Genomic DNA, 24,300 nt, shown 5'->3' on the forward strand with positions numbered 1-24,300 from the left:
CCAGGATGTCCTTCCTTAACCCTGGAGACCAAAACTGTACACAATACTCCAGGTGTGGTCTCACCAGGGCCCTATACAAATGCAAAAGGATTTCTTTGCTCGTACTCAATTCCCTTTGTAATAAAGGCCAACATTTCATTAGCCTTCTTCACTGCCTGCTGCACTTGCTCATTCACCTTCAGTGACTGATGAACAAGGACTCCTAGATCCCTTTGTATTTCTCCCTTACCTAACTCTACACTGTTCAGATAATAATCTGCCTTCCTGTTCTTACTCCCAAAGTGGTTAACCTCACACTTATTCACATTAAACGTCATCTGCCCACTCACCCAGCCTATCCAAGTCACCCTAAATTCTCCTAACATCCTCATCACATGTCACACTGCCACCCAGCTTAGTATCATCAGCAAACTTGCTGATGTTATTCTCAATGCCTTAATCTAAATCGCTGACGTAAATCGTAAACAGCTGTGGTCCCAATACTGAGCCCTGTGGCACCCCACTAGTCACCATCTGCCATTCCGAGAAACACCCATTCACCGCTATCCTTTGCTTTCTATCTGCCAACCAGTTTTCTATCCATGTCAATATCTTCCCCCCAATGTCATGAGCACTGATTTTACCCACCAATCTCCCATGTGGGACCTTATCAAATGCCTTCTGAAAATCGAGGTACACTACATCCACTGGATCTTCCTTGTCTAACTTCCTGGATACATCCTTGAAAAACTCCAATAGATTAGTCAAGCACGATTTGCCCTTAGTAAATCCATGCTGGCTCGGCCCAATCCTATCACTGCTATCTAGATATGCCACTATTTCATCTTTAATAATGGACTCTAGCATCTTCTCCACTACTAATGTTAGGCTGACAGGATGATAGTTCTCTGTTTTCTCCCTCGCTCCTTTCTCAAAAAGTGGGATAACATTAGCCATTCTCCAATCCTCAGGAACTGATCCTGAATCTAAGGAACATTGGAAAATGATTACCAATGCATCCGCAATTTCCAGAGCCACCTCCTTTAGGACCCTAGGATGCAGACCATCTGGACCTGGGGATTTGTTAGCCTTCAGTCCCATCAGTCTACTCATCACCGTTTCCTTCCTAATGTCAATCTGTTTCATTTCCTCCGTTACCCTATGTCCTTGGCCCATCCATACATCTGGGAGATTGCTTGTGTCTTCCCTAGTGATCTAAAGTACTTATTAAATTCTTCTGCCATTTCTCTGTTTCCCATAACAATTTCCCCCAACTCATTCTTCAAGGGTCCAACATTGTTCTTAACTATCTTTTTTCTCTTCACATATCTAAAAAAGCTTTTGCTATCCTCCTTTATATTCCTGGCTAGCTTGCGTTCGTTCCTCAGTTTTTCTCCCCATATTGCCTTTTTAGTTAAGTTCTGTTGTTCCTTAAAAATTTCCCAATCATCTGTCTTCCCACTCACCTTAGCTCTGTCATACTTTTTTTTAATGCTATGCAATCTCTGACTTCCTTTGTCAACCACTGTGGCCCCTTTCCCCCTTTGAATCCTTCCTTCTCTGGGGGATGAACTGATTTTGCACCTTGTGCATTATTCCCAAGAATACCTGCCATTGCTCTTCCACTGTCTTTTCTGCTAGGCTATCCGTCCAGTCAACTTTGACCAGCTCCTCCCTCATGGCTCCATAGTCTCCTTTGTTCAACTGCAACACTGACACCTCCAATCTGCCCTTATCCTTCTCAAATTGCAGATAAAAACTTATCATATTATGGTCACTACCTCCTAATGGCTCCTTTACTTCAAGATCGCTTATCAAATCCTGTTCATTACACAACACTAAATCCAGAATAGCCTCGTCCCTGGTCAGCTCTCGTACAAGCTGTTCCAAGAATGCATCCCGTAGGCACTCTACAAACTCCCTATCCTGGGGTCCAGCACCAACCTGATTCTCCCAGTTCACCTGCATGTTGAAATCCCCCATAACTACTGTGACATTACCTTTGCCACATGCCAATGTTAACTCCCTATTCAACTTGCACCCAATATCCATGCTACTGTTTGGGGGCCTGTAGAAAACACCCATTAGGGTCTTTTTGCCCTTACTGTTCCTCAGTTCTATCCACACAGACTCTACTTCTCCTGATCCTATGTCCCCCCTTGCAAAGGACTGAATCTCATTCCTCACCAACAGGGCCACCCCACCCCCTCTGCCCACATTTCTGTCCCTATGATAGCATGTATACCCTTGTACTTTCATTTCCCAGGTCTGATCTCCCTGCAGCCATGTCTCCGTTATCCCAACAACATCATAGTTACCCATTCGCACCTGAGCTTCAAGCTCATCTGCCTTATTTCTGACACTTCGTGCATTCAGATATAGAATTTTTAGCCCATTTCTCCTGTCTCTGTTTAAATCGCTGCCTATTGTGCTTAACCCAGCTCCCCGAACTCCCATCAGGCTATACGCCTCTTAAATTTTGTTGTCCTTCCTAAATTTACTTATTCTTTCTGCACATTTAACTCCATGTTCCATCAGACCATCCCTCTGTACATGTGTCCTCCTTATCACTTGTTCTGCCTCACCTTTCTCTACTACACACTTAATATTCTGGAACCGTGTAGTCCCCACCTGTCCTTTATTCTTCATCTTGCTATCCTCTCTCACACTCTGGATCCCTGCCCCCTGCAAATTTAGTTTAACCCCCCCCCCGAGCAGCCTAACAAACTTTCCTGCAAGTATGTTAGTACCGCTCCAGTTCAGGTGTAAACCGTCCCGTCGGAACAGATCCCACCTTCCCTGGAACAAAGCCCAATTATCTAAAAACCTGAAGCCCTCCCTCCTGCACCATCCTCTCAGCCACATATTAATCTGTATAATCCTTCTGTTCCTTGCCTCATTCGCACATGGCACAGGTAGCAATCCTGAGATTGTTACCCTGGAGGTCCTGCCCTTCAGCTTCACACCTAACTCCCTGAACTCACTACGCAGGACTCCCTCACTCATCCTACCACGTCGTTGGTCCCTACATGAACCACAACATCTGGGTTGAATATTATTGAATGTTCAAATATGGGAAATCCATCAGCTAATTGACAAATGTGATCATTTTGGGGATTTTGATTGAGCAATCAACTTTAGAAAAGACACAGTTAAGCATCTTTCCCTCCTCAAATGTCTTATGGCAGATTTAACATCCAGCTTCAATTTCACAGCTCAGCCATAGGCTAGCACCACCTCCCTCCCTGTGTAAACCAAGATTACATTCTCTCTTCAAAGCTACTATCCAGAGGCACTGCTAACAGTATTCCTTGTGGTAAATTTGCGGTAATGATGGATCAAACAATCAACCATATTCAAATGTTGTGATCCTCTACATCCAATGGTTGATAAAGGGCTAATTCAAACTGACTGGCCATTTCAAATGACCAGCATTCAGTTCCACTGCGGTAACCATACAACTCCACTAAGTTGCCGGAATCCAACAGCCAATCCAATCATGGTGCATCTCCCTAGAATTACATAGTAGAATCTAGTTCTCCAGTCCAATGCCACCTGGAACAGGCAAAGGTACAGAAGTTCCATCTTTTAAAAGATTTCTGGTTCTGTAGATTAATTGGGAAAGACAACTAAAGTACTTCCATTACACTTATTTCACTATGTTAATTTTGGATAATGTATAAACATATATAAATTTGCAGCATTCAACAATTGAACTTAATTTAAATGTCTGAATAAATGTATGGGAGGAAGTAACTTCTCCTACCCCCACCTGAACTCACATATCATCTGCCAAATCATGCTCTTTCCCCTCCCCAATCCTTCTATTTCTGGGTTCTGTCCTCTTTCATTCAATCCTGATGAAGAGTCTCATTTAAAATTTGTTGCAAAGCCTTTATTGATTTGACATGAGGCAAGTTTTTGACCATGTCTCTGGTTTAAAAAAAAAGCAGTCAAACACTTAGACTGTATTAAATGACTCTAGAAAGTTAAAAGTAGATCAATTCTTTAAAAATGCCTTAGCCTTCGAGATCATTCAAGTTAGTAATCAATAACAAAACCACCTTTCAGTTATTATAGACAGAGCTGTAAAGGCAGGTAAAAGTGCACATACAAGTGGTTAGAAGATGCATTGTTCAATGACACTGGTCAAAATAAGTGGGTTTGATCTAATAGCCAATGCCAATGAACAGAAAATGACCTAGAGTGGGAATCAAATGTTCCAGAATACAGTAGATAATTTTCAGAAAAAAGTTGAAAAACCAAAAGACTCGATGTGATAGTCCTGGAATTTAAAAAGGTTCAAAGGCAGTCAAGAGAAAGCAACTGAGCTTAAAACAAAATGTAAGAGTACCACTGAATACAAACAGGAAGCAGCAAAGAGACATAAAGAAATGCATATAGCAAGGGTAAAGCAATAATCATGGGGCATTTTAGATTTATGTACAGACTGGGCAAACCAAATGAGCAGTGATAGTGTGGGCAATGAATTTATGGGACAATAAGGAGCCGGGTTTCTGGATCAATCTGTTGACATCTGATTAGCAGTCTTCAACTGGGAGTAAGCAATTTCTGATTTAGCACTGTGAAAAGTAATAACAATATGAAAAAGGCTTAAAGATAAATTGAAAGTGATTTAGTTTAGTAAACAGACCAAAATGGCCAACTAAAAATTATATTCAACAAAAAGTAGATTAGGAAACCCCATATTAAGAGGTACAACATGAAACAAGCAATAACAGTAAAATATTATTTGAAAACTTTTTGTATTTATCATTTTAAAACACAAAGTCCAATGCAAAATTTGTTCCTGCAATGGTCAGACTGTACAGACAACCTCATGTTAGTCATTTGGGTTACAGAAATTTGACCTTACTGACCTAAAATTTTGTGATATAGAATAAAATTTGCTGTTGTGGAATTTATGTGAAAATAGGTAAATAAACAAACACAAATGACACAATTTTCTGTATGGATAATTGTGATATGAGCTGTTTTTCTAGAAAATGAACTCTCCATCTGTTACCCTGTAATGCAGGGCGTGCCTATATTAGATCATAATACACAATATTATGTGTATAAAGAACTGTAGGGATTATCAAAATTATAAACTTAGTAAAGAAGGAACACTGTAGTGATAAGCAATAGCAGAGTATGACAAATGGCTACTAGAAAGGAAACAACTAATAAGAGCTTTTTGGTTAAATAAAAAAGAATTGTTTTAATTACTCTGGGTCCTTACAGACTGAGACAGGAAAAAATAACACATGGAAATGCCAAAGAATTTAAACAAATATTTTGCATCAGCCTTCACAAGAGATACTGAAACCCTTCCAGAAATAATAGAGAATTACAGGTCTGGATGGAATAAGGAGCTCAAGGAAACTAGCATTAGTTTAAAAAATGTGCTGGAGTAATTTTCAGGGCCTGATGACCTGCACACTATGTTTTGAAGATGTATCTGGAGATAGTGGATGCACTATATACCATCTACCAAAATACAGAAAGGAGGAAGAGAATGCAGCAAATGAAATGCCCACTAACCTGATGTCACTAACAGGGAGATGGCTGAGATTTACTATTAAAGAACAAACAACAGGATAATAGAAAACAAAAAGAGTTTGGGCTAGAGCGAATGTGGTAAATTGAAAAAGAAATAATCTTTGATGATTAGATTGTTGAGGTTGTAGTCAGCAGAATAATATAGGATGACCCAACTAATCTTACAGAAGGATACACAAGAGAGTAAACAAAATGAAACAATGTGAGAGGGGCAATTTACTGGCATGGATTGGGGACTGGTTAATTAAAAAAGGAATAAATAAGGGTCAAGGGTAACATATCAGGTCTGCTGGTGATACCAAGCAAGGTGGCAGTTTGAGATATGAAGACAAGGCAGTGAAGCTGCAGGAAGAAACTAGACACAGTCAAGGCAAATTAAATATAACGTAGGAAAATGAAGTCATTTACTCTGAACAAAAAAAGAGAGAAAGAGAAAGATATTGGTGTTCAGAAGGAGCTGATTGTCTTTGTACATAAATCACTTAAAGTTAATATGCAAGAAATTAGAAAGGCAAACAGCAATTTGGTCCTCATTGAAAGAGGATTTAAATGCAGGGATAGATCTGTATTGCTCCAATTAAGCAAGATCCTGGAAAGAGTGCCTGGATTATGTACAGGACTTACTTTCCAATCCAGTAAAGAATATGAAGTGAGTGCACCCAGTTTGATTTTTATGATTCACCAAATGCTGAAGGGACTTAGCAAGTCAGTGTACCAATGGAACGGAATACAGTCACCGATACTCTTCATTGGGAAAGGAAGGGGTCAGAACCTGGAATAAGGAGAGGAGGAGGGGAAAGGAGTATAAATTGGCAGGGAAGAGATTGGGTGAGGGAAAAAAGTGGGATGGGATAGGTAGAAGAGGTAGGGCTGATGAAGAAATCTAACAAATGAACCATGGAAGAATGGGATGGAGAGAAACAACAGGGAGGTGATGCACAAGGTGAGAAGAAAAGGTATCCAGACAGGGAATGGAAGGGAGAGGGAGAATAGTAGGTCTGTGGCATGAAAAGGGAATAAGTAGACTGGGCTAATGCCTCTACAGTTTACATAAATAAGGTGATCTCCTCAAATGTACAAACTATGAGGCTTGACAAGGGTAGATGCAGAGGCTGACATTTCTCCTGGTCAGGTTATTTGTAACCATAAGTCTGGCAAAATACTGAGTAGATTCCAGCAGATCAATAGATTTTTAGTGGTAATCAAGGTATATGGGGCAAGTACAAGATACTGACATTAAAGTACAAGATCAGCCATTGTCTTACTGAAGATTGGACCAGGTATCAGTTGAATACCCTACTCCTGTTTGTTTCTTAATTCAACAGATCTTCTGTTTAAGGAATGGAACTCAAGTACGGTTTCATCTAAACAAGACGTTCTTTCCTATACGTGCAGTCGTATAAAATTAATGAATATATGTCAGTTAAAATTATGCCAATAATGGAACATTCATGTGGGAAGGACGGTGGCCTAAGTTTCTCTGAAACGTACTCCGGCATCACCAGCACCCACTCCACATCCCCTTCTCCTGCACCCTCCCCTCCCCCAACCTTCCTTCTATCCATTCACTCTAAACAGCAGCCGCCCTTCCACTCTCCCTACCCCGGGACTGCCGCTTCCGACAGGTCCTCAGCCCCCTGCCCCTGCCCCTGCCCCTGCCCCGCGGCCTTTACCCGAACAAGAGAAAGTCTCCGATCATCTTGGTCGGTCTCCAATCGAAATCGCTTCAGCTGAGCAATGAGGTAAATCGCCAGAGAAGCACCGCACTCAACGCAGCTCAGGCAGCATCCATGCACAGTGGGTCCCTCCGTCAGAAAGAGGACAAGTCAGTGGATTTGCAGCATCCGGGAAGGTTAGTTACCCCTCCGCCCCAAGCCAGGAGGGACCCGCAGGATTGTGGGGCAGAGTTACCAGGAAGTGATGACAAAGGCGGAAGTAGCGAGGGGGCAATTCGGACTCGACCGTCTGCAGGGGCTGGAAATCCAGAGCAGGGCGGGCATTATCTGTGGAGATGAATAAACAATCGGCGTTTCGGGCCGTAAACCCTCCGTCAGGACTATAAAGAAAGATAATAAGATTTAGGAGCAGAAATAGGTCCTGCCGCTCCCCCGCCTTCTCCCCGTAACCTGTGATGCCGCGTCCAATCAAGCTCTGCCTTAGATACGCCCAACGACCCGGTCTCCTTTGCTGCCCGGGGTAACAAATTCACCACCCCTTGGATAAAGAAATTTCTCCACATCTCTTTTAAATGGACCCCCCCCCCCGCTATCCTGAGGCTGTGCCCTCTTGTTCTATATTCACCCACCATGGGAAATTCCGCATCCACTCTGTCTAAGCCTTTCAACATTCAAAAGGTTTCAATGAGATCCCCCCCCCCCCATCCTTCTAAATTCCAGTAAATACATACCCAGAGCTATCAAATGTTCCTCGTTTGATAACCTTTTCATTCCCGGATTCATCCTTGTGAACCTTCTCCAATGCCAGCACATATTTCCTTAGATGAGGAGCCAAAACTGTTCACAATACACAAGATGAGCCCTCACCAGTGCCTTATAAAGCCTCAGCATCACATCCTTGAAATGAATGCTAACATGGCATATGCCTTCCTCACCACCAACTCAACCTGTAAGTCAACCTTTAGGGTGTTCTGCACAAGGGCTCCCAAGTCCCTTTGCATCTAAGATTTTTGGATTCAGAAAATAGTCTGCACATTAATTTATACTACAAGTGCATGACCATGCATTTTCCAACATTGTATTTCATTTGCCACTCCTTTGCCCATTCTTCTAATCTGTGGAGGTCTTTCTGCAGCCTACCTGTTTCCTCAACACTGCCTGCCCCTCCACCTATCTTTGTATCATCTGCAAACTTGGCAACAAAACCATCTATCACATCATCTATATTATTGATATACAGCATAAAAAGAAGTGGTCCCAACACTGATCCCTGCGGAACACCTCTAATCACTGGCAGCCAACCAGGAAAGGATCCTTTTATTCCCATTCACTGCATCCTACCAATCAGCCAATGATCTAACCATGTCAGTAACTTTCATGTAATACCATGGGCTCTTAATTTGGTAAGCAGCCTCATTTGTGCCACCTTGTCAAAGGCCTTCTGAAAGTCCAAATATACAACATCCACTACATTCCCTTTATCTGTCCTACTTGTAATCTTCTCAAAGAATTCCAACGGGTTCTTCAGGCAAGATTTTGCCTTAAGGAAACTATGCTGACTTTGTACTATCTTGTCCTGTGTCACCAAGTGCTCCATCACTTCATCCTTAACAATTGACCCTGACATCTTCCCAACCACTGAGGTCAGGCTAACCTCAGTGGTTGGGAAGATGTCAGAGTCGATTATAATTTCTTTTCTGCTGCCTCCCTGTTTTCTTAAAGAGTGGAGTGACATTTGCAAATTTCCAGTCCTGCAGAGCTATGCCAGAGTCTGATGATTTTGAAAGATCATTACTAATGTCTGCACAATCTCTACCATGACCTCTTTCAGAACCTTGGGATGCAGTTCATCTGGTCCCGGTGATTTATGTACCCTCAGGTCTTTCAGCACCTTCTGCCTTGTAATAGGAACTGTACTCACTTCTCTTCCATCACACCCTTCAAAATCTGGAAGACGCCAGAACAAAATGGTGGGGAAGCAAAAGGAGGACTAGCTAAATGTGATGGGTGAAGCAAGGTGGGTGGGAAAGGTAAAGGGCTTCCGAAGAAGGAACCTGATAGGAAAGGAGAGTGGACCATGGGATAAATGGAAGAAGGAGGGGCACCAGGAGGAGATGGTAGGCAGGTGAGGAGAAGAAATAACATTCCTCTAGGGCAGGGGTCGGCAACCTTTTTGCTTCTGTGGGACGGATTGCGTATTAATGAGTGGATGGTGGGCCAGATAAATGTCATAAAAAACTTGAAATATGGGAACTATCCATTTAAATACATCTAGTTATGTTTTGCCTCAAACTAATGAATAACGCATGCTAGAAAATCATTTGTGCTTAACCAAGGATGCCAATTAGTAATCAAAGAACTCAGTTTGGTTGCAATTTATTTCAGTCAATGCATCTTTTGAGTCTATTAAAAGGACACAAAGAATCTTTAAACATAAAACATATGAACATGATGCATTGAATGGTGGTAAATTAAGTACAATAAAAAAGAAAATTTTAATGCAAACAGTTGATAAATCAATATGAAACTTGATGCAGTTTGTTGCTTGAAAGCTTCTCAATATTGGGTGTCAGACCTGCTGATGCCAAGAGCAACACATTATCCAGATGGGCATCAGTCAATCTTGTTCTCAAATGGTTCTTGATGTGCTTCATTTTTGAAAATAATTGCTCACACAGATAAGTGCTGCCAAATAATGATGCCATCTTTTTTGCATGGTCCAGTAAGTTAGGATACTGTTAGGAACAAGGCCAGATGGACCCAAACGCAGGACGCAGACACTGACGTACTAGGGGGAGGACAGGATGGGGATGCCATGGCATTTAAGGGTAGAGCTAGGGTTCAGGTAGATAGAGTGTCGGGCAGGCAGAGCAGAGTGGGCTCCCAGAGTTCAGGCAGGCAGGCAGGCAGGTCCCCGGGGTTCAGGCAGGCAGGCAGGTAGGTCCAGGTGGCTAGATAAGCTGGCGGAGAGCCCTCCCTGGGTAGGGCCGCCTCCCAGGCGGAAACACCAGAGGCCTGGGCACGACGCGGACCCCTAGGCGGGTGCAGGGCACAATCCCAGGGTTTGGGCAGAAGAGGAGGATGGGGCAGAACCCCCACCGGGCAGCAGCAGGTCAGCCGGAACTGCCCAACAGAGGCAAAGGGTAGGGACGGGCATAGGTCCAGGGTGACCAACACAACAGCCATAATAGCAGGAAAATCAGGAAAGGCCGGCAGACAGTGCGACCGCGCAAACAAAACAAACAAGCGGAGAAGCGGGACCAGCACATGGGAAGAAAGGTGGGGGGAGAGGACCAACCTGGCAGTACTGGTACAGGGCAGAGAAGCATGATGAAGAGTAGATCTGAGCCCGGGCAGGATAACAGAATGCAGAGAAGAGTTCAGAGCCTGCAGAGAAACAAAACAAAACAACCACCCACCTGGTCCCAGTCCCAAGGCCCCTCATAAACATCTGCAGCTCAATGAGTCACAGGTGTGCCTCCTTGAGCCAGGAGGGTCCTAACTAGTTGACGGGTGTTGGAAGGGACAACTGCAGGACCCAGAGTCTGGAGCCCTCGGACCGGATCGAGACCCGGAATGCGGATTCCAGACCGGACCGGACCCTGACAGATACTTCCAATTTGGATGAATATATTTTCTATAGAAGTCAAGCACTGACACATCTTCAGAATGAAATTTCGATCACAATATGTCGTCACATTGCATCTCAATCAATTCCATTTGAAAAACTTCTGATACAGTGTCCACTTCCACATCAAATGGAGTAGCAAACAGCTTGAACTCATTTGCATGCAAGCGAAAATCACCAAAACGAGATGAAAACTCTTTTCTCAATTCTTGGACCATATTCACAAAAATGCCTGGAGTTTGTGCTTTACTGTTTTGAAAAGTGGTAAAATGTGCAGTTTCCTTTTTGAAGTCTCTCATTTCAAGATTCAAGATGGCGGCACAATGCAGTTTGCAGTGGCCTCTGTGGAGTTGATATCTGTTATTTGTTAAGCGGGGTGCCGTGCACAATCCTGATCTGATGAAAAACGGATATGGGAGCATGGAGGAACATCTGGAAATCTCCAGGAAGGCTTTCTTCATTGCTGCTGCTGTTGTGAGGTCTGGGTCTCTGCTGGGAAGAACAGGCCCCCAGTCCTCGGGGTCAGGTTGCCGGTGGCCGGTGGCAGGGGCGTTGTAGTGCGCTCGGCAGAGGATGGTTCTCAGAGAGGCTGTGCCGGAGGGGATGGTCGGAGGCTCAGAGGTTTGACGGATTTGGAGTCCACTGCAGTCCGTGCACTTTCACTGTGTGCTGCGTCTGTGAGGCTGAGTCCAGTGCTGCCGTGGAAGTCCATAGCGGGGGTATTCCCTTCTGCCGCCTGCGTGGGATGACAAGTCTATCGGGACCCTGAGGACTTGTGGAAACTGTGTGGTGGTTTCTTTCAAACTTACAGTTTTTTAACATCTTTGGACTATTTTTACTGTGCCCATGGTCCGTTTTTTTTAATCAATTATGGTATTGTTTGCACTGTTATGGGGCAGGTCTGTGTGGTTTTGTGCAGGTCTTGTAGCTTTAGTTTTTGGTTTGTTGGGTGGTAGAGTTGGTCTCCTGATTTGGTGTGTCTGGGTAGTCTTGTTTTGTCTGATGGGTTTGGAGCTCCTTTCCGAGGAATGCGCTATGATGGTAGCGTGATATTAACACACAGCAGCTTCTCAGGACTCTGGATTGGGGATTGCCAAACATTCTGTGGATTTTCTGGTGTAGTCTGTTTTGTCATGTGCTTTTGTGATATCATTCTGGAGGAACATTGTTTCACTTTTTAACTACATTGCAGTTGTGATTTCTAAATGACCATAAACCGAAATTCAATTCAATTCAATTCAGGTCTGTGCTCTCATCAAGCACAACTGAAAAAAATTGCAATTCGTTGCAGGCATCCCTTAAACAACTTTTAACATCTGCTGACATTTCTTCAATTCGCCGTGTGATCATTCTTTCTGACAGGCTGATAGATGCAAATAAAGAGTTCAGGACAAACAATATCCACCACTGCCAGTAAACATTCTTCTACAAACCCTCCATCTGTAAAAGGCTTCATCGTTTCTGCAATACGTTTTGAGACTGGCATGGGTATTTCCTTCATTTTCGCTGCTTTTCTTGGCAAAAAATGACATTTGTTTACTGAAACTACCCTTCATTCGCTTAACTTCATCTTTCCTTGCTTGCTCAGTAAACTTGTTCAAATTTCCGCTATGGCATGTCTCGTAATGTCACCTGATATTTGCCACCTTCTTCATAGCAACATTTTCTAGGCAAATGAGACAAACTGGTTTTCCAGCTTGCTCGATGAAGAAGTAATCTAGTGTCCAAGTGTCTTGGAAATTTTGGCACTCAATGTCTACCTTCCTGCGGTTTGCATTCATTGCCATTGGAAATTTTTTCTTCGATTTTATTTTGAAATGTGAGTTATTCAACAAGTACATGTAAATATATAATATATAAATATATATTTACAATATATATGTAAATATATATACACACAATATATATGTAAGTATATATACACACAATATATATGTAAGTATCTGGATATTTAGCTTGGATTTCTTGTTAAAACACAGTGATGCTGTTTCTGTTTACAAATTTGAACGATTCCATCTGAAAACCTGCGCGTGCACAGAGTGTTTAATACATATTAATAAGGTAGTCTGCGTTCCCATCATTCATATATACCAGTGTTTGGTTTGGAACAAAACGGAACCTGGAGCCAGTGTAACAAGACGCCATGCATTTCCATCTGTGTGGTCACATGAAACACTCAGAATAAGGAAAAATTGCTTGTGGGCTTGATAAGCATAGTATCCTAATAATTGCTCACAGCCTGGTCAAAATACCTTTGTGGGCCAGATCTGGCCCGTGGGCTGTTGGTTGCCTACCCCTGCTCTAGGGCCAAAGTGCAAAACACAGAATCAACAGTCACACACAGCACATATAACACGTGCAATTTATGTAACAGAGAAACAGTTACAAAAGAAATTAAAAGTAATAACATAGCCCAAGACCCTGAGTGTCATGGTCTGTTGACAGATGTTGACCTGAAGTCACATTTCTCCAGGAAGAGCTTGCAGCAGTTCCTTGTATCGCACAAGTGCAGTGGCAGACTAAGGCAATCTCCCTCCAAGCAAACACTTAATGGCAGCACCGATGGGAAGGGCCAGCTTCCCATCCAGTGTGAAACCATTGTCCACATCAAGGCATTTTCCTTCACACCCATGCCTCAGTGCAGTTACAGTTAGCAAGACTACAATTACTACAAGTTTGTTGGGACTTTTCCGTTAGATTTCAGACTAAAGTGCCTCTTTACTACTGACAAATTCTGGACTGTAAACCCCCCCCCCCCCCCCCCATAAACGATATCCATATCCTTTGGGATGTTTTTCCTTCTGTGGTTTGAACTTATTTACACCTTCCACAGGGTGTCTGCTGTGGAATCCCATCACCACTAAAATTGCATTTCTCACATTTGCTAAGGAAATTCAAGTTTTTTTTTGAGTCCAGGATAAAGTGAAGGGCACATCAAGACTAAGAGGAGTTATCAACTTTATTTACTCTCCATCATTTAACCCATCATTTAACTCACTGTTTGTGGACAATTTCAAAGAAACCATGTGGACTTTGATACCCTCAAAAACCAGGATATTCTTTGCTATCTCACTAGTTGTGTGTCTGAAAATACATGCTGATAACATACTGCTTCCTCTCAGTTATTGGGAAATGTCCAAGTCACCTTTAGGGCATTCTGACTGTTGGACCTTCTGGGGTTATTGGAATTGCTCTGCACCTGCTAGCAACATGGGTACTGTCGGTTTGGATCTTAGATCACGACCTACAGACGACATTCTAATTACACCCACTCACTTGGAAGTTTTAGACATTCCTGGTGGTGGTGGTGGTGGTGGGGTGTGTGTGTGTGTGTGTGTGTGTGTGTGTGTGTGTGTGTGTGTGTGTGTGTGTGTGTGTGTGTGTGTGTGTGTGTGTGTGTGTGTGTGTGTCTGTGTTGGGGCCCTGGTGCTGCAGGTGATATGCTGATGATAATTGAGCAGAGATTTCTTGAAGCAAGCCTGAATGAAGTCTCTGGCAAGGATGTGAAAGGTATCAGGGTAGGCTGTTTCTTGTTTGCTAATCATGGCACTCAATACATCGAGTGTTTGCTTAACATCTGCCTTTGGCGGTATGTGAGCTGCAATCAGGATCATGGAGGAGAACTCTCTCAGTAAGCAGAATGGTCAGCACTTCATCATTACAATTTCCAAGCACCACACAGAGTTTATCATGGAACTCCGCCCCTCAAGTCTTGTCAATTGGCAGTTCGGTCTAATTTAGTGGATTGAGAACCTCAAGAGTTGGATTGCCATGTCAAAGACCATAGCAATCCCTCATTTTCTTCTGGTATGGCACTCTCACTTTTTGGTCCTCTGCTTTGTTCTCCAGTGATTGTACGTTAGCTGTAAAATGCTAGGGAGAGGTACTCTCATAACTTGATGCTTTAATCTGGCTTGAAATCCACCATGGCACCCTCTCTTCCAGTGCTGGCTGAGCTTCATCTGCTTCAAGGTGCCATATTTGCATTCCAGATAGGCATGTTTGCTTTCAGGAGATTATAAAATCACCAGTTCATTTAGAGGGTTCATTGAGCATAGCCTAACTGTCATCTTCCCTGTCCTCACTGTATTCTGCCTTCATTGTATTGATGCACATCAGTCCTATTTGAATGTTAAGTTGCTGTTTCAATTTCCCAATAGCATTTAGAAAGGTCACACCCTACCCCCACACCTTTCAGTTATGATTATGAATGATTTACTCTGCTGCTTGCAAGTCATTACATGTAATTTTTAAAAAATTCTCCTCTTCTAATTTTGTTTGTTCAGTCACCAACAGTTGTTTGACTTGGAACTCTCTCATCTCCAACTTGAGACTGACTCATTAACAATACACTAATTTCCCTTTTACTTTCTCTTGCTCCCCAGATAAATATTTTAAATTTTCAATCATTCTTCCAGTTGTCACTTCAGATTATTGGCTTTCTCCTTTGCAGTTTCTTCCCAGAGTCCATGCAACTGAGTTGTTTGATTTAATTATTTTGCCCTTATTGGCTCGAGGCTACTTTTAGTGCACATCTACCATGGATCCTATCCCTGACAGGTCTTCCTTATCCAAGGCTTCAAACCACCTGTATAATGCCTTGGCTTTGATCATTGTCTGGTGCCCACAGCATGAATCACCACTGAAAATTTTAATGTGTGGGATAAAATAAAATCAACTCCTACTGAGCCCATCCAGCAATGGAACTGCTGCCAATTAAATGCAGCACGTGATAAAACATATCAGACGATGACTGTCTAATAACTGTACTTCTTTAATCACGATTAGTTCAAGCATTTCAAAGGTTTACCATGTAGTTCAAACAATTACCTAACTCTTAAGTTTCACGACTTTAAAACTCATTAATTACTGTAATTACATGACTCTTTAGTCATGTAATTACAACTTCTAAACTTAACAACCTCTAAAACTGGCTGCTTTTATTTTGATATTACTCCTCTAGATGAACCTGACTAGGGTTGCACCGAACAAGTTCTTGTCCAAATCCCAGTGTGGGGTCTTCTTGCATGATGCTTGTTCTCCAGAGCTGTTACTGCTGTCATTCATTGCATAAAGCATATTTTGATGGAGCCCTCTCTTGTGCTTCCCAGACTTCTGCTCTCACCACCTTCTCCCCCACCACTCCCAACAGAATGAAGATAGGATTTTCCTAGTCTCCACATTTCACCCTCCTAGCCTCCAAATCCAGCACCTCATCCTTTGCCATATCCATCAAGTGCAATGATGTTTTATGAAAACCAGAAGCTGTGCTGTTTACTCACTGACACTGCAATCACATGCTGCCTCGATTTACATCTTTACATAAACCTGGGAGGTAATCACTCTGCTTTCCTGTCTCAGGACCACTCCAGGCTGTTCAAGGATGTTGCTCTTGATCCCCTCACATCTCCCAGCACCAATGCCCCACTCCCTCCACCCCCTTCCAGTTCAATACATGGATAAACAACACAAGCCACCACTGTACACTCCCTCCTTGCCCTGCACCTACTATCCACACCTCCACATAAACAAATGTCCCAGTCTTCACCACCCACAGTCCCCACTTTCCACCAACTCCCCAGTCATCATGGATTCAGCTTCGCTACTGAGCAAGTGAGAAGGACCCTGGGGAAATTCAGATACTGAAAAGCATTGGGACCATGTGGTGTGAACCCCATGATCCTGAAGGAGTGTGCTGAGCAGCCGTGTGGAGCCCTCCAGTGCACTTTTATTCTGAGTGTCAGCCTGGAAAGGGTCCCGACTGTGTGGAAAACATCATGTGTGGTCCCAGTACCTAAGAAGGGCTGACTGGAAGTCTTGAGTGACTACTGTCCAGTGACCCTGACCTCACACATCATGAAAACTCTAGAGAGGCTGGTCCTGGTTCACCTCTGACCCCAGTCATCTCAGCCCTCGGTTTCCTGCACTTTGCCTGCCAGGAGGACATTGGAGTCAATGATGCTGTCATCTACCTGCTGAACAGAGCATATCCCATTTGATAAGCAGGGCAGCACTGTGAGGATCATGTTTTTGATTTTTCGAGGGCCTTCAATACCATACAGCCCTCATTGCTGGGGGAAATGCTCTATTCAATGCAGGCTGGTACTTCCATTGTATCCTGGATAATGGACTACCTGGCTGGCAGACCACAGTTTGTGCAGCACTGGGGCCCACGTGGGACTGCATAGGCTCCCTTCCTATTTAAACTGTATGCATCAGACTTTAGATACAACACTGAGTTATGTCATCTGCAGAAATTCTCTGATGACTCAGCAATAGTTGGGTGCATAAAGGGAAGACAGGAGGATGAATACAGGGTCCTGGTGGAGGACTTTGTCAAATGGTACAAGATGAATCATCTGCAGCTCAACATCAGTCAGACAAAGGAGATGGTGATGGACTTTAGGAAGACCAGGCCTGCACTGCCCCCTGTTACTGTTGATGATGAGGATGTGGATATGGCGAGGACCTACAAGTACCTGGGGGTGTAACTGGATGACAGACTTGAGTAGAGCACCAACACAGAAACTGTATACAAGAATGGCCAGCGTTGCCTCTACTTCCTGGGAACACTGAGGTCCTTTGGAATATGCAGACCTCTCCATCACATGTTCCACCATTCTGTTGTCACTAGTACAATCTTCTGTGCAGTGGTGTGCTGGGGCAAGAGCCTCGATAAACTGATTAGAAAGGTTGATTCTACTCTGGGAGTCAAACTGGACATAATGGAGGCTATGATAGAACAAAGAACCCTCTGGAAAATCCTGGCAATTCTGGACAACGTTTCTCACCCTCTGCATGCAACCTTGGCTGAAAAGAGGAGCACTTTTAGTAATAGACTAAGTCAACGGCATTGCTCCAAAGAGCGCTATATGAGGTGAGGTCATTCTTACCCTTGGCCATTAGGCTCTATATTGAATCAACCTATAGCTGGGGAGGCGATGACACCCTCCTGTTAGACTGTTATTAACCTCTGTTTAAAAGAGTTCTATTTAAGTTCTGTTTACCACACCCTGTTATCTTGGACATTCTGTGCAATGCTGTGCAATACTACCATCACTTCTTATCTGGATGGTGTGAATGTGCACCCATTACTGAATAATATTATGGTAATTGTTGCACTACCATCTTATTAGTGTGAACTTGGAAATCTTATTTTTAAGGTAACTTATTTTTTAAATATTTTACTTCTTTTCTAATACTTGTGTATCTGTGCACTTGTAATGCACCTGTGACAATATAATTTCCTTTGAGATCAATAAAGTATGTATCTATCATTCTGCTGTTCACTAGAGAAAAGGCTTTATCTAGCTTTCTATCAGCCCACATCACAGAACAGCACAGAGATCTGCCTCACTTCAAGTGTCTCAAAGCACTGTCATTTATAGACAGCTCATAGACCCTGACAACTGTATGCAGTCCTGGAGGATTTCCCTGTCCCTCTCCTACAAAGGACCTACCTCCTATTGGTACTGTTCTTCACCAACTTGTGTCATGTGATAGCATTTGCAAAGCTATAATGCCAGCATCTACAATGCCTTGTGACAGATAAACTGGGAACAGGATAGAAAAACAGACATCTAGTTTCTGTGAACCTCATAATGAAGATTTTAGACCTCATGTAGTTTTGGTGAACAACCTTCCAGAGCTATACACATTGTTCTGAACCCCTTGTGCTTTAGAAAGGCAATTTCTTACCCATTGTTTCTGGGGATACATCTCATCTTTCAACTAAGAATGCCATGAACTTCCTAACTCAAGCCCTAAATTCTGTAAGCTTAGATAAATACAATGTTGGAAAATGCATGGTCGTAGAAATAAATGTCAAAATCTATTTTCTGAATCCAAAAATCTGAGATGCAAAGGGATTTGGGAGTGCTTGTGCAGCACAACCTAAAGGTTAACTTACAGGTTGAGTCAGTGGTGAGGAAGACGAATGCCATGTTAGCATTCATTTCAAGAGGCCTGAAATACAAGAGCAGGGATGTGATGCTGAGGCTTTATAAGGCACTGGTGAGACCTCATCTTGAGTATTGTGAACAGTTTTGGGCTCCTCATCTTAGAAAAGATGTGCTACCATTGGAGACGGTTCAGAGGAGGTTCACAAGGATGATTCTGGGAATGAAAGTGTTATCATATGAGGAACATTTGATAGCTCTGGGTATGTATTCTCTGGAATTTAGAAGGAATGGGGGGGGATCTCATTGAAACCTTTCGAATATTGAAAGGCTTAGACAGAGTGTGTTTGGAAAGGATGTTTCCCATGGTGGGGAGTCTAGGACAAGGGAGCACAGCCTCAGGATATAGGAGCATCCATTTAAAACAGAGATGAGGAGAAATTTCTTTTGCCAGAGGGTGGTAAATTTGTTACCACAGGCAGTTGTGGAAGCAGGTGTATTTAAGGCAGAGCTTGAGAGATTCTTGATTTGGACACTCCATCAAAGGTTATGGGGGGAAGGCCGGGGAGTGGGGCTGAGGTGGGGAGGAAAGGATCAGCCATGATTGGATGGCAGAGCAGATTTGATGGGCTAAATGGCCAAATCCTGCTGCAAAGTCTTACAGTCTTGTGATCTAACAACCATTTAATTACCCACATTTACACCTGTTGCTTCTTCACTTTGTTTCTTCCTTGCCCCATTCTTTTTCTCTTTTAAACTTTCTACACAACTATCTGGGTTTGAGAATGTATTTGTTTCTCATCTTTCCCTTTTTGAGAAACACAAAATGTTAATGTTCTTCTCTCTCCACTGATGTTGCTTTAATTATGATATTTCCAGAATTGTCTGTATTTACTTCAAATTCCAGCTTTTCTGGTATCGTGCTTTACATTAAAACTAAAGGACAACTAAACTGTGGTACAAATGTGTGACTGTAACTTTACAATGATGTTAAGCATGGATTAGTCCTGGGCTCTGCGCCTCTGGAAGTACATTTGCCGATGATGGGTGTATAAGATGATGAGAGGCATTGATCATTTGGATAATCAGAGGCTTTTTTCCCAGGGGTGAGATGTCTAGCATGAGAGGGCACAGTTTTAAGGTGCTTGGAAGTAGGTACGGAGGGGATGTCAAGGGGTAAGTTTTCCACACAGAGAGCGGTGGGTGCATGGAACGCAATACCAGCAACGGTGGTGGAGGCGGATACAATAGGGTCTTTTAAGAGACTTTTGGATAGGTACATGGAGCATAGAAAAATATAGGAAGTCCTAGTAATTTCTAAGGTAGGGACATGTTCGGCACAACTTTGTGGGCTGAAGGGCCTGTAATATGGTGTGATATTTTCTATGTTCTGTGATATTACACTAGGTGGGTTTGTCAGTACAGAGAAAAGTGTAGAACAAAAAAAATCAAGTCAAGTAAGTGGTAGATGGTGTTCAATGTGGGAAAATGTAAAGTTATTTACTTTGGTGCACATAATGGAAAAGTAGGCTCTCTGGTTAGGTACAAAGGGACCTAAAGTGTGCCTGAATACAAGGTGTTCAATGCCAACATACCAGCAAGTGATTAAGGTGATAAATGTTAGTATTTATTATGAAAGGACTTGAATGCAGAAAATTTTATTGCAATTATATAGGTTCTTGGTAAGGTGACGGAATCAAACAGATTTAATATCACTGCCAAATGTCATGAAATTTGTTAGCTTCATGGTAGAGGTAGGCCATTTAGGACTGAGATAAGCAGGAACTTCTTCACCCATAGGGTCATACACATTTTGGAATTCTCTGCCTTGAGAGCACAAAATCAGTTGATTTTGTTCAAAACATTTCGAAGGGTTTCTGGACATTAAAAGAGTGATGGTTATAATGGTGTTTAGATACATTACATTAACCAAGATCTTAATGGAACTGTACAAAGATTGGTTAATCTACTATTCCCATTTTATATGTTCTTATATTGGCCTTGGAGAGGCACAGCATAGATTATTCAGAATGATAAGAAGCTTATTAGGAAGGATTGCTCGGCATATGGTTCTCTTTTCTTTGGTACATAACACTAAGAAATGAGGTTTAAGATGTATAAAGGAGATGAGAAATGATTTCCTCTAGTAGAGGCATCTTCAACAAACTTCATCATTTTGGACTGTTTTCATAAAACACAGTGCACTGGAAACATGGAACTTTCCCTCAAAATTTCAAAACCAGGACTAATATTGTTTTCTCAAGCAGTGCTGTTTATGGCATGGTTACTGGCACCGGAGAGAATTTCAGTGCATTTAATAACAAAATGGTTGCAAATCGAATCAGTTGTGCAGAAAGTAATTGTATGGTACAATATATATCTAGGTTCTCATAGTCCAAATGGACTGGATTTTAAGGAGAAAAGCACAAAACATCTGGGAAACATTCTGCGGAACATTTAGGGTCTGTAAAGATGATAGATAAACTTAAGCTAAGCTTTCATTTTTTAAACCCACACTATGCTTGTAATTTTAGTTTTGAGCTTGTGTGCATTCAGCTATGAATACTGATTTCAGTCTGGGTGTATCCCTAGATATATATCAGGTCAAGTTCTTTTATACTGAATTGCTCATTCTAACAGCAGGAAACACGCAGAAAATATGGGTGACGTTCTGTGGGCATACAGTCAGTTTAAACAAGGTGCAGGTGGTTTAACACAATGCTGTGACCTGGAGTCCTGGGGAACGCCTGTTCCATCTCTTTATATTCCCACTCCTGGTGATTCGGTTTCGAGCAAGGATCAATCCTGATGTTCGTGGCACGAATTATTGTTCTCTTTTTAATTCCGGATATTTAAATCCACGCTCGCCTGATGACACCTACCTCCAAGGATCCAATGATGTGAGTCTGAGAGAGCAGTTTCTCTTTCCCCGCCTGCCTTTTTAAGGCTGTTTATTTTTGTATATGTACGCTGCGGAGATGGTCCTGATTGGCTTTGATCACACATTACAGCGCAATTGTGTGTTGTGTGGCTGACGTCAGGGGCTATTTGTGACGTCAGGAGCAGCGTTGGGGGGCATTTACACTGTCAGTCGCAGCTGGGAGGTCAGATGATTAGACAGAGACAGAGAGGAGAGACGAGAAACGAGGAATCGGCAAGACGTGGCCCAGTAATTATCGGAACCAGAAGCTGCATAAAGAGAACTATTGCTTCAGCATGGATATCCTGGAGGTGTTGAATCTGAGCGAGGTCGCTCTTTATTTTTCTAAAATATCCATGTTCCCGTTCTTTGACCTGGCTTATTACATCGTGTCGATTCTGTACTTGAAATACGAACCAGGTCTGTGCATTTCAGTTTCGGCGGCGGTGGGGCAGGGGAACGGGGCTACAGTTGGGGTACGAGGCACACTGACAGTCCGAAGGACCGGGCGCAGGTTGCTGTGTCTTATCCAGTGGTGTGTGTGTGTGTGATTGGAATCCTGGGCAGGGCAACCCAATTTAGCGTGTTGCTGCAGCTGAAAATCTGCTGACCATTGAACCGGAGAGGTTCGGTGGTTGGGCAACCCAGAATCACCGACAGTGGATGGCCCCGTGTTGTACCGTAGTCCGCGTTCCTTATCCCAGCGGAATTAACTTACCTTTGAAACTATTTACAGTGATCTTTTCACTTAACCCCCACCCCCTTAAAATAACACAACGGAACCCCGTTTTACCCTAATCGGAGGAGTATTTGTGACATACTTGGAGGCTGTATGTGTGGTGCAGGGGACGGTGAGAATCAGCAGGAGCTTCGTAATGTGTCCGGGTGGAGAGAATAAATAGCAGTGTCCAGGAATAACTGCAGCTGTTTGACTGCCATATGCAGAGTATGTGCAGTGCGAGCACGCAGATCTCCAATAGATATAGACGTTCACCACAATATTTCCATCAGGAATCCGTGAAATTTAAACAAGCTAGATATACAGCTGGATGTTCAAACCTGAAAAACAACCTTCATTAATTTCCAGCACCAGAAAATGGAAAGGATATTTCCTTCTTTGTCTGCCCCCCGGTATCCCTGTATCAGCTCGCCGAGGCACGGGCCGCATTCTGAGCTCGGTTCTAGCAGTGGAACTAACACTAAATACACGCCCACCTTAAAACTCAACACTTGTTCAAACTTAAAACCTGCCTTGTCTGTTTACCAACCATCTTTTATCTTCTACATCCATACTTGTCAATAACGTGATGCCAGCACCAGACACATTTGCCTCTCCTTCCGCTTCATCCCTTCCGTAAAGGGATTATTCTGGAGATAGCGGTCTAGTTCTGTCTCCCACATCCACCAACACACAGTCTTCTTCTCTCTCCCCCATCTTCACCACCATCCACTCTTCAATGCTCCATCTCGCTGTTTTCTTTTGTCTAGCCACTTTAATTCTCCACCCAACTCCCACTCTGACGACAGCCTCTTCATCCCAGATGGCAGGTATAACAATGGAATCCAGTTACATTTGTGTACTTTACATTTTTGTTCTCTATCCTCTGATAATTTCAGATTTAACTCATTTCCTCCTGCCTACACCTCCCTTGGCACACCATTTGTGTTCCTCTTTCCACTGGTACTGCCATTATGGTACCAACCAATCCATCTGTTCTCCACTATAGCACAAATCTCTCCTTTTATTCTCTCCACTGTCCACCCTCCCCCCTCCACACACACAGCTTTCACTATTTTAAATGTGATTTTGTTTCTTGCTTTTCCCAGATTTGATGGCTGATTATCAACCTGGATTAGTGACTCTGTCTCTGACTAATCTGATGAAGATTTCCATCATTTTCTATTTATTATTTGAGTTCTAACATTTGCATATGTAGTTTTGGTTAAGGTCTACCTAAAGCAGCTGGTGTCTATGATAATAGTTGGCAGTGTTGCTCTATTGCTGGCTGGGTCTGTGTTCCCATTTTCCTGATTTGTCATCTTCAACAATGACCAGAATGATTTTGTTTGGTTACTATGCATGGCAACATTTATTGTTCATACTTAACTGTCTTTGAGTTAGGGAACCAGTTTATGGAAACGACAGTCTGTTGAGTCCAGAGTCATACAGGTCTCAAGAGCTACAATAATAGACTTCTTTCCCTTACCAGAAATTAGAATACCACATGTTTTCATAACAGTCCTTTACTTTCAAGGTTACAGTGGCTAAATTTGTTCATTTATTTCAGGATCAAGTTATTTGAATTTTATTTTTTTAGCTGCCATAATCATCCAGACACAAGGGATTCTGGAAATTTTGAGCTACACATACAAAATGCTGGAGGAACTCAGCAGATCAGGTACCGTTTATGGAAGGGAATAAACAGTTGACACTTCAAGTTGCATTCTGTCCCATTCCTTTCCAGTCTTGATGAAGGGTCTTGGCTTGAAACATTGACTGTTTATTTCTCTCCATAGATGCTGACTGACTTGCTGAGTTCCACCACCTTTCTGTGCCTGTTGCACAATCATCCAGAACTCCAGTTCCAGTCTAGTAATCTTATTATTAGCTAGCACACCAGACTCCTCTCTACACAA

General features: G+C 42.8%; 2 protein-coding genes across 8 annotated transcripts in view; one reads left to right on the plus strand and one right to left on the minus strand.

The window, feature by feature from the left end:
• Nucleotides 1-7,462, minus strand: part of smim7 (small integral membrane protein 7) — a 41,628-nt gene extending 34,166 nt beyond the window's left edge. Inside the window, exon 1 of the mRNA XM_059991729.1 lies at nucleotides 7,215-7,462. Coding sequence (XP_059847712.1) covers nucleotides 7,215-7,240 — 26 coding nt within the window. The 5' untranslated portion in view covers nucleotides 7,241-7,462. The remainder of the gene's footprint in view (nucleotides 1-7,214) is intronic.
• tmem38a (transmembrane protein 38A) overlaps nucleotides 1-24,300 on the plus strand; it is a 135,082-nt gene that overhangs the window by 79,141 nt on the left and 31,641 nt on the right. The window contains exon 1 of one of the 7 annotated variants that reach the window (XM_059991728.1): nucleotides 21,517-21,643. The exons of 3 other annotated variants lie outside the window; for them this stretch is intronic. Coding sequence is in view for 2 of the 4 variants with exons in the window: in XM_059991722.1 (XP_059847705.1) it covers nucleotides 21,960-22,083 (124 nt within the window). In the remaining 2 variants the exon portion in view is untranslated. Of the gene's footprint in view, nucleotides 1-21,516; nucleotides 21,644-21,685; nucleotides 22,084-24,022; nucleotides 24,063-24,300 lie in introns of those variants that run through there. 3 more of the 7 variants (XM_059991722.1, XM_059991726.1, XM_059991725.1) reach the window with 3 other exon arrangements.

Source organism: Hypanus sabinus, chromosome 16 (assembly GCF_030144855.1).
Source record: "Hypanus sabinus isolate sHypSab1 chromosome 16, sHypSab1.hap1, whole genome shotgun sequence".
Taxonomy (NCBI): domain Eukaryota; kingdom Metazoa; phylum Chordata; class Chondrichthyes; order Myliobatiformes; family Dasyatidae; genus Hypanus; species Hypanus sabinus.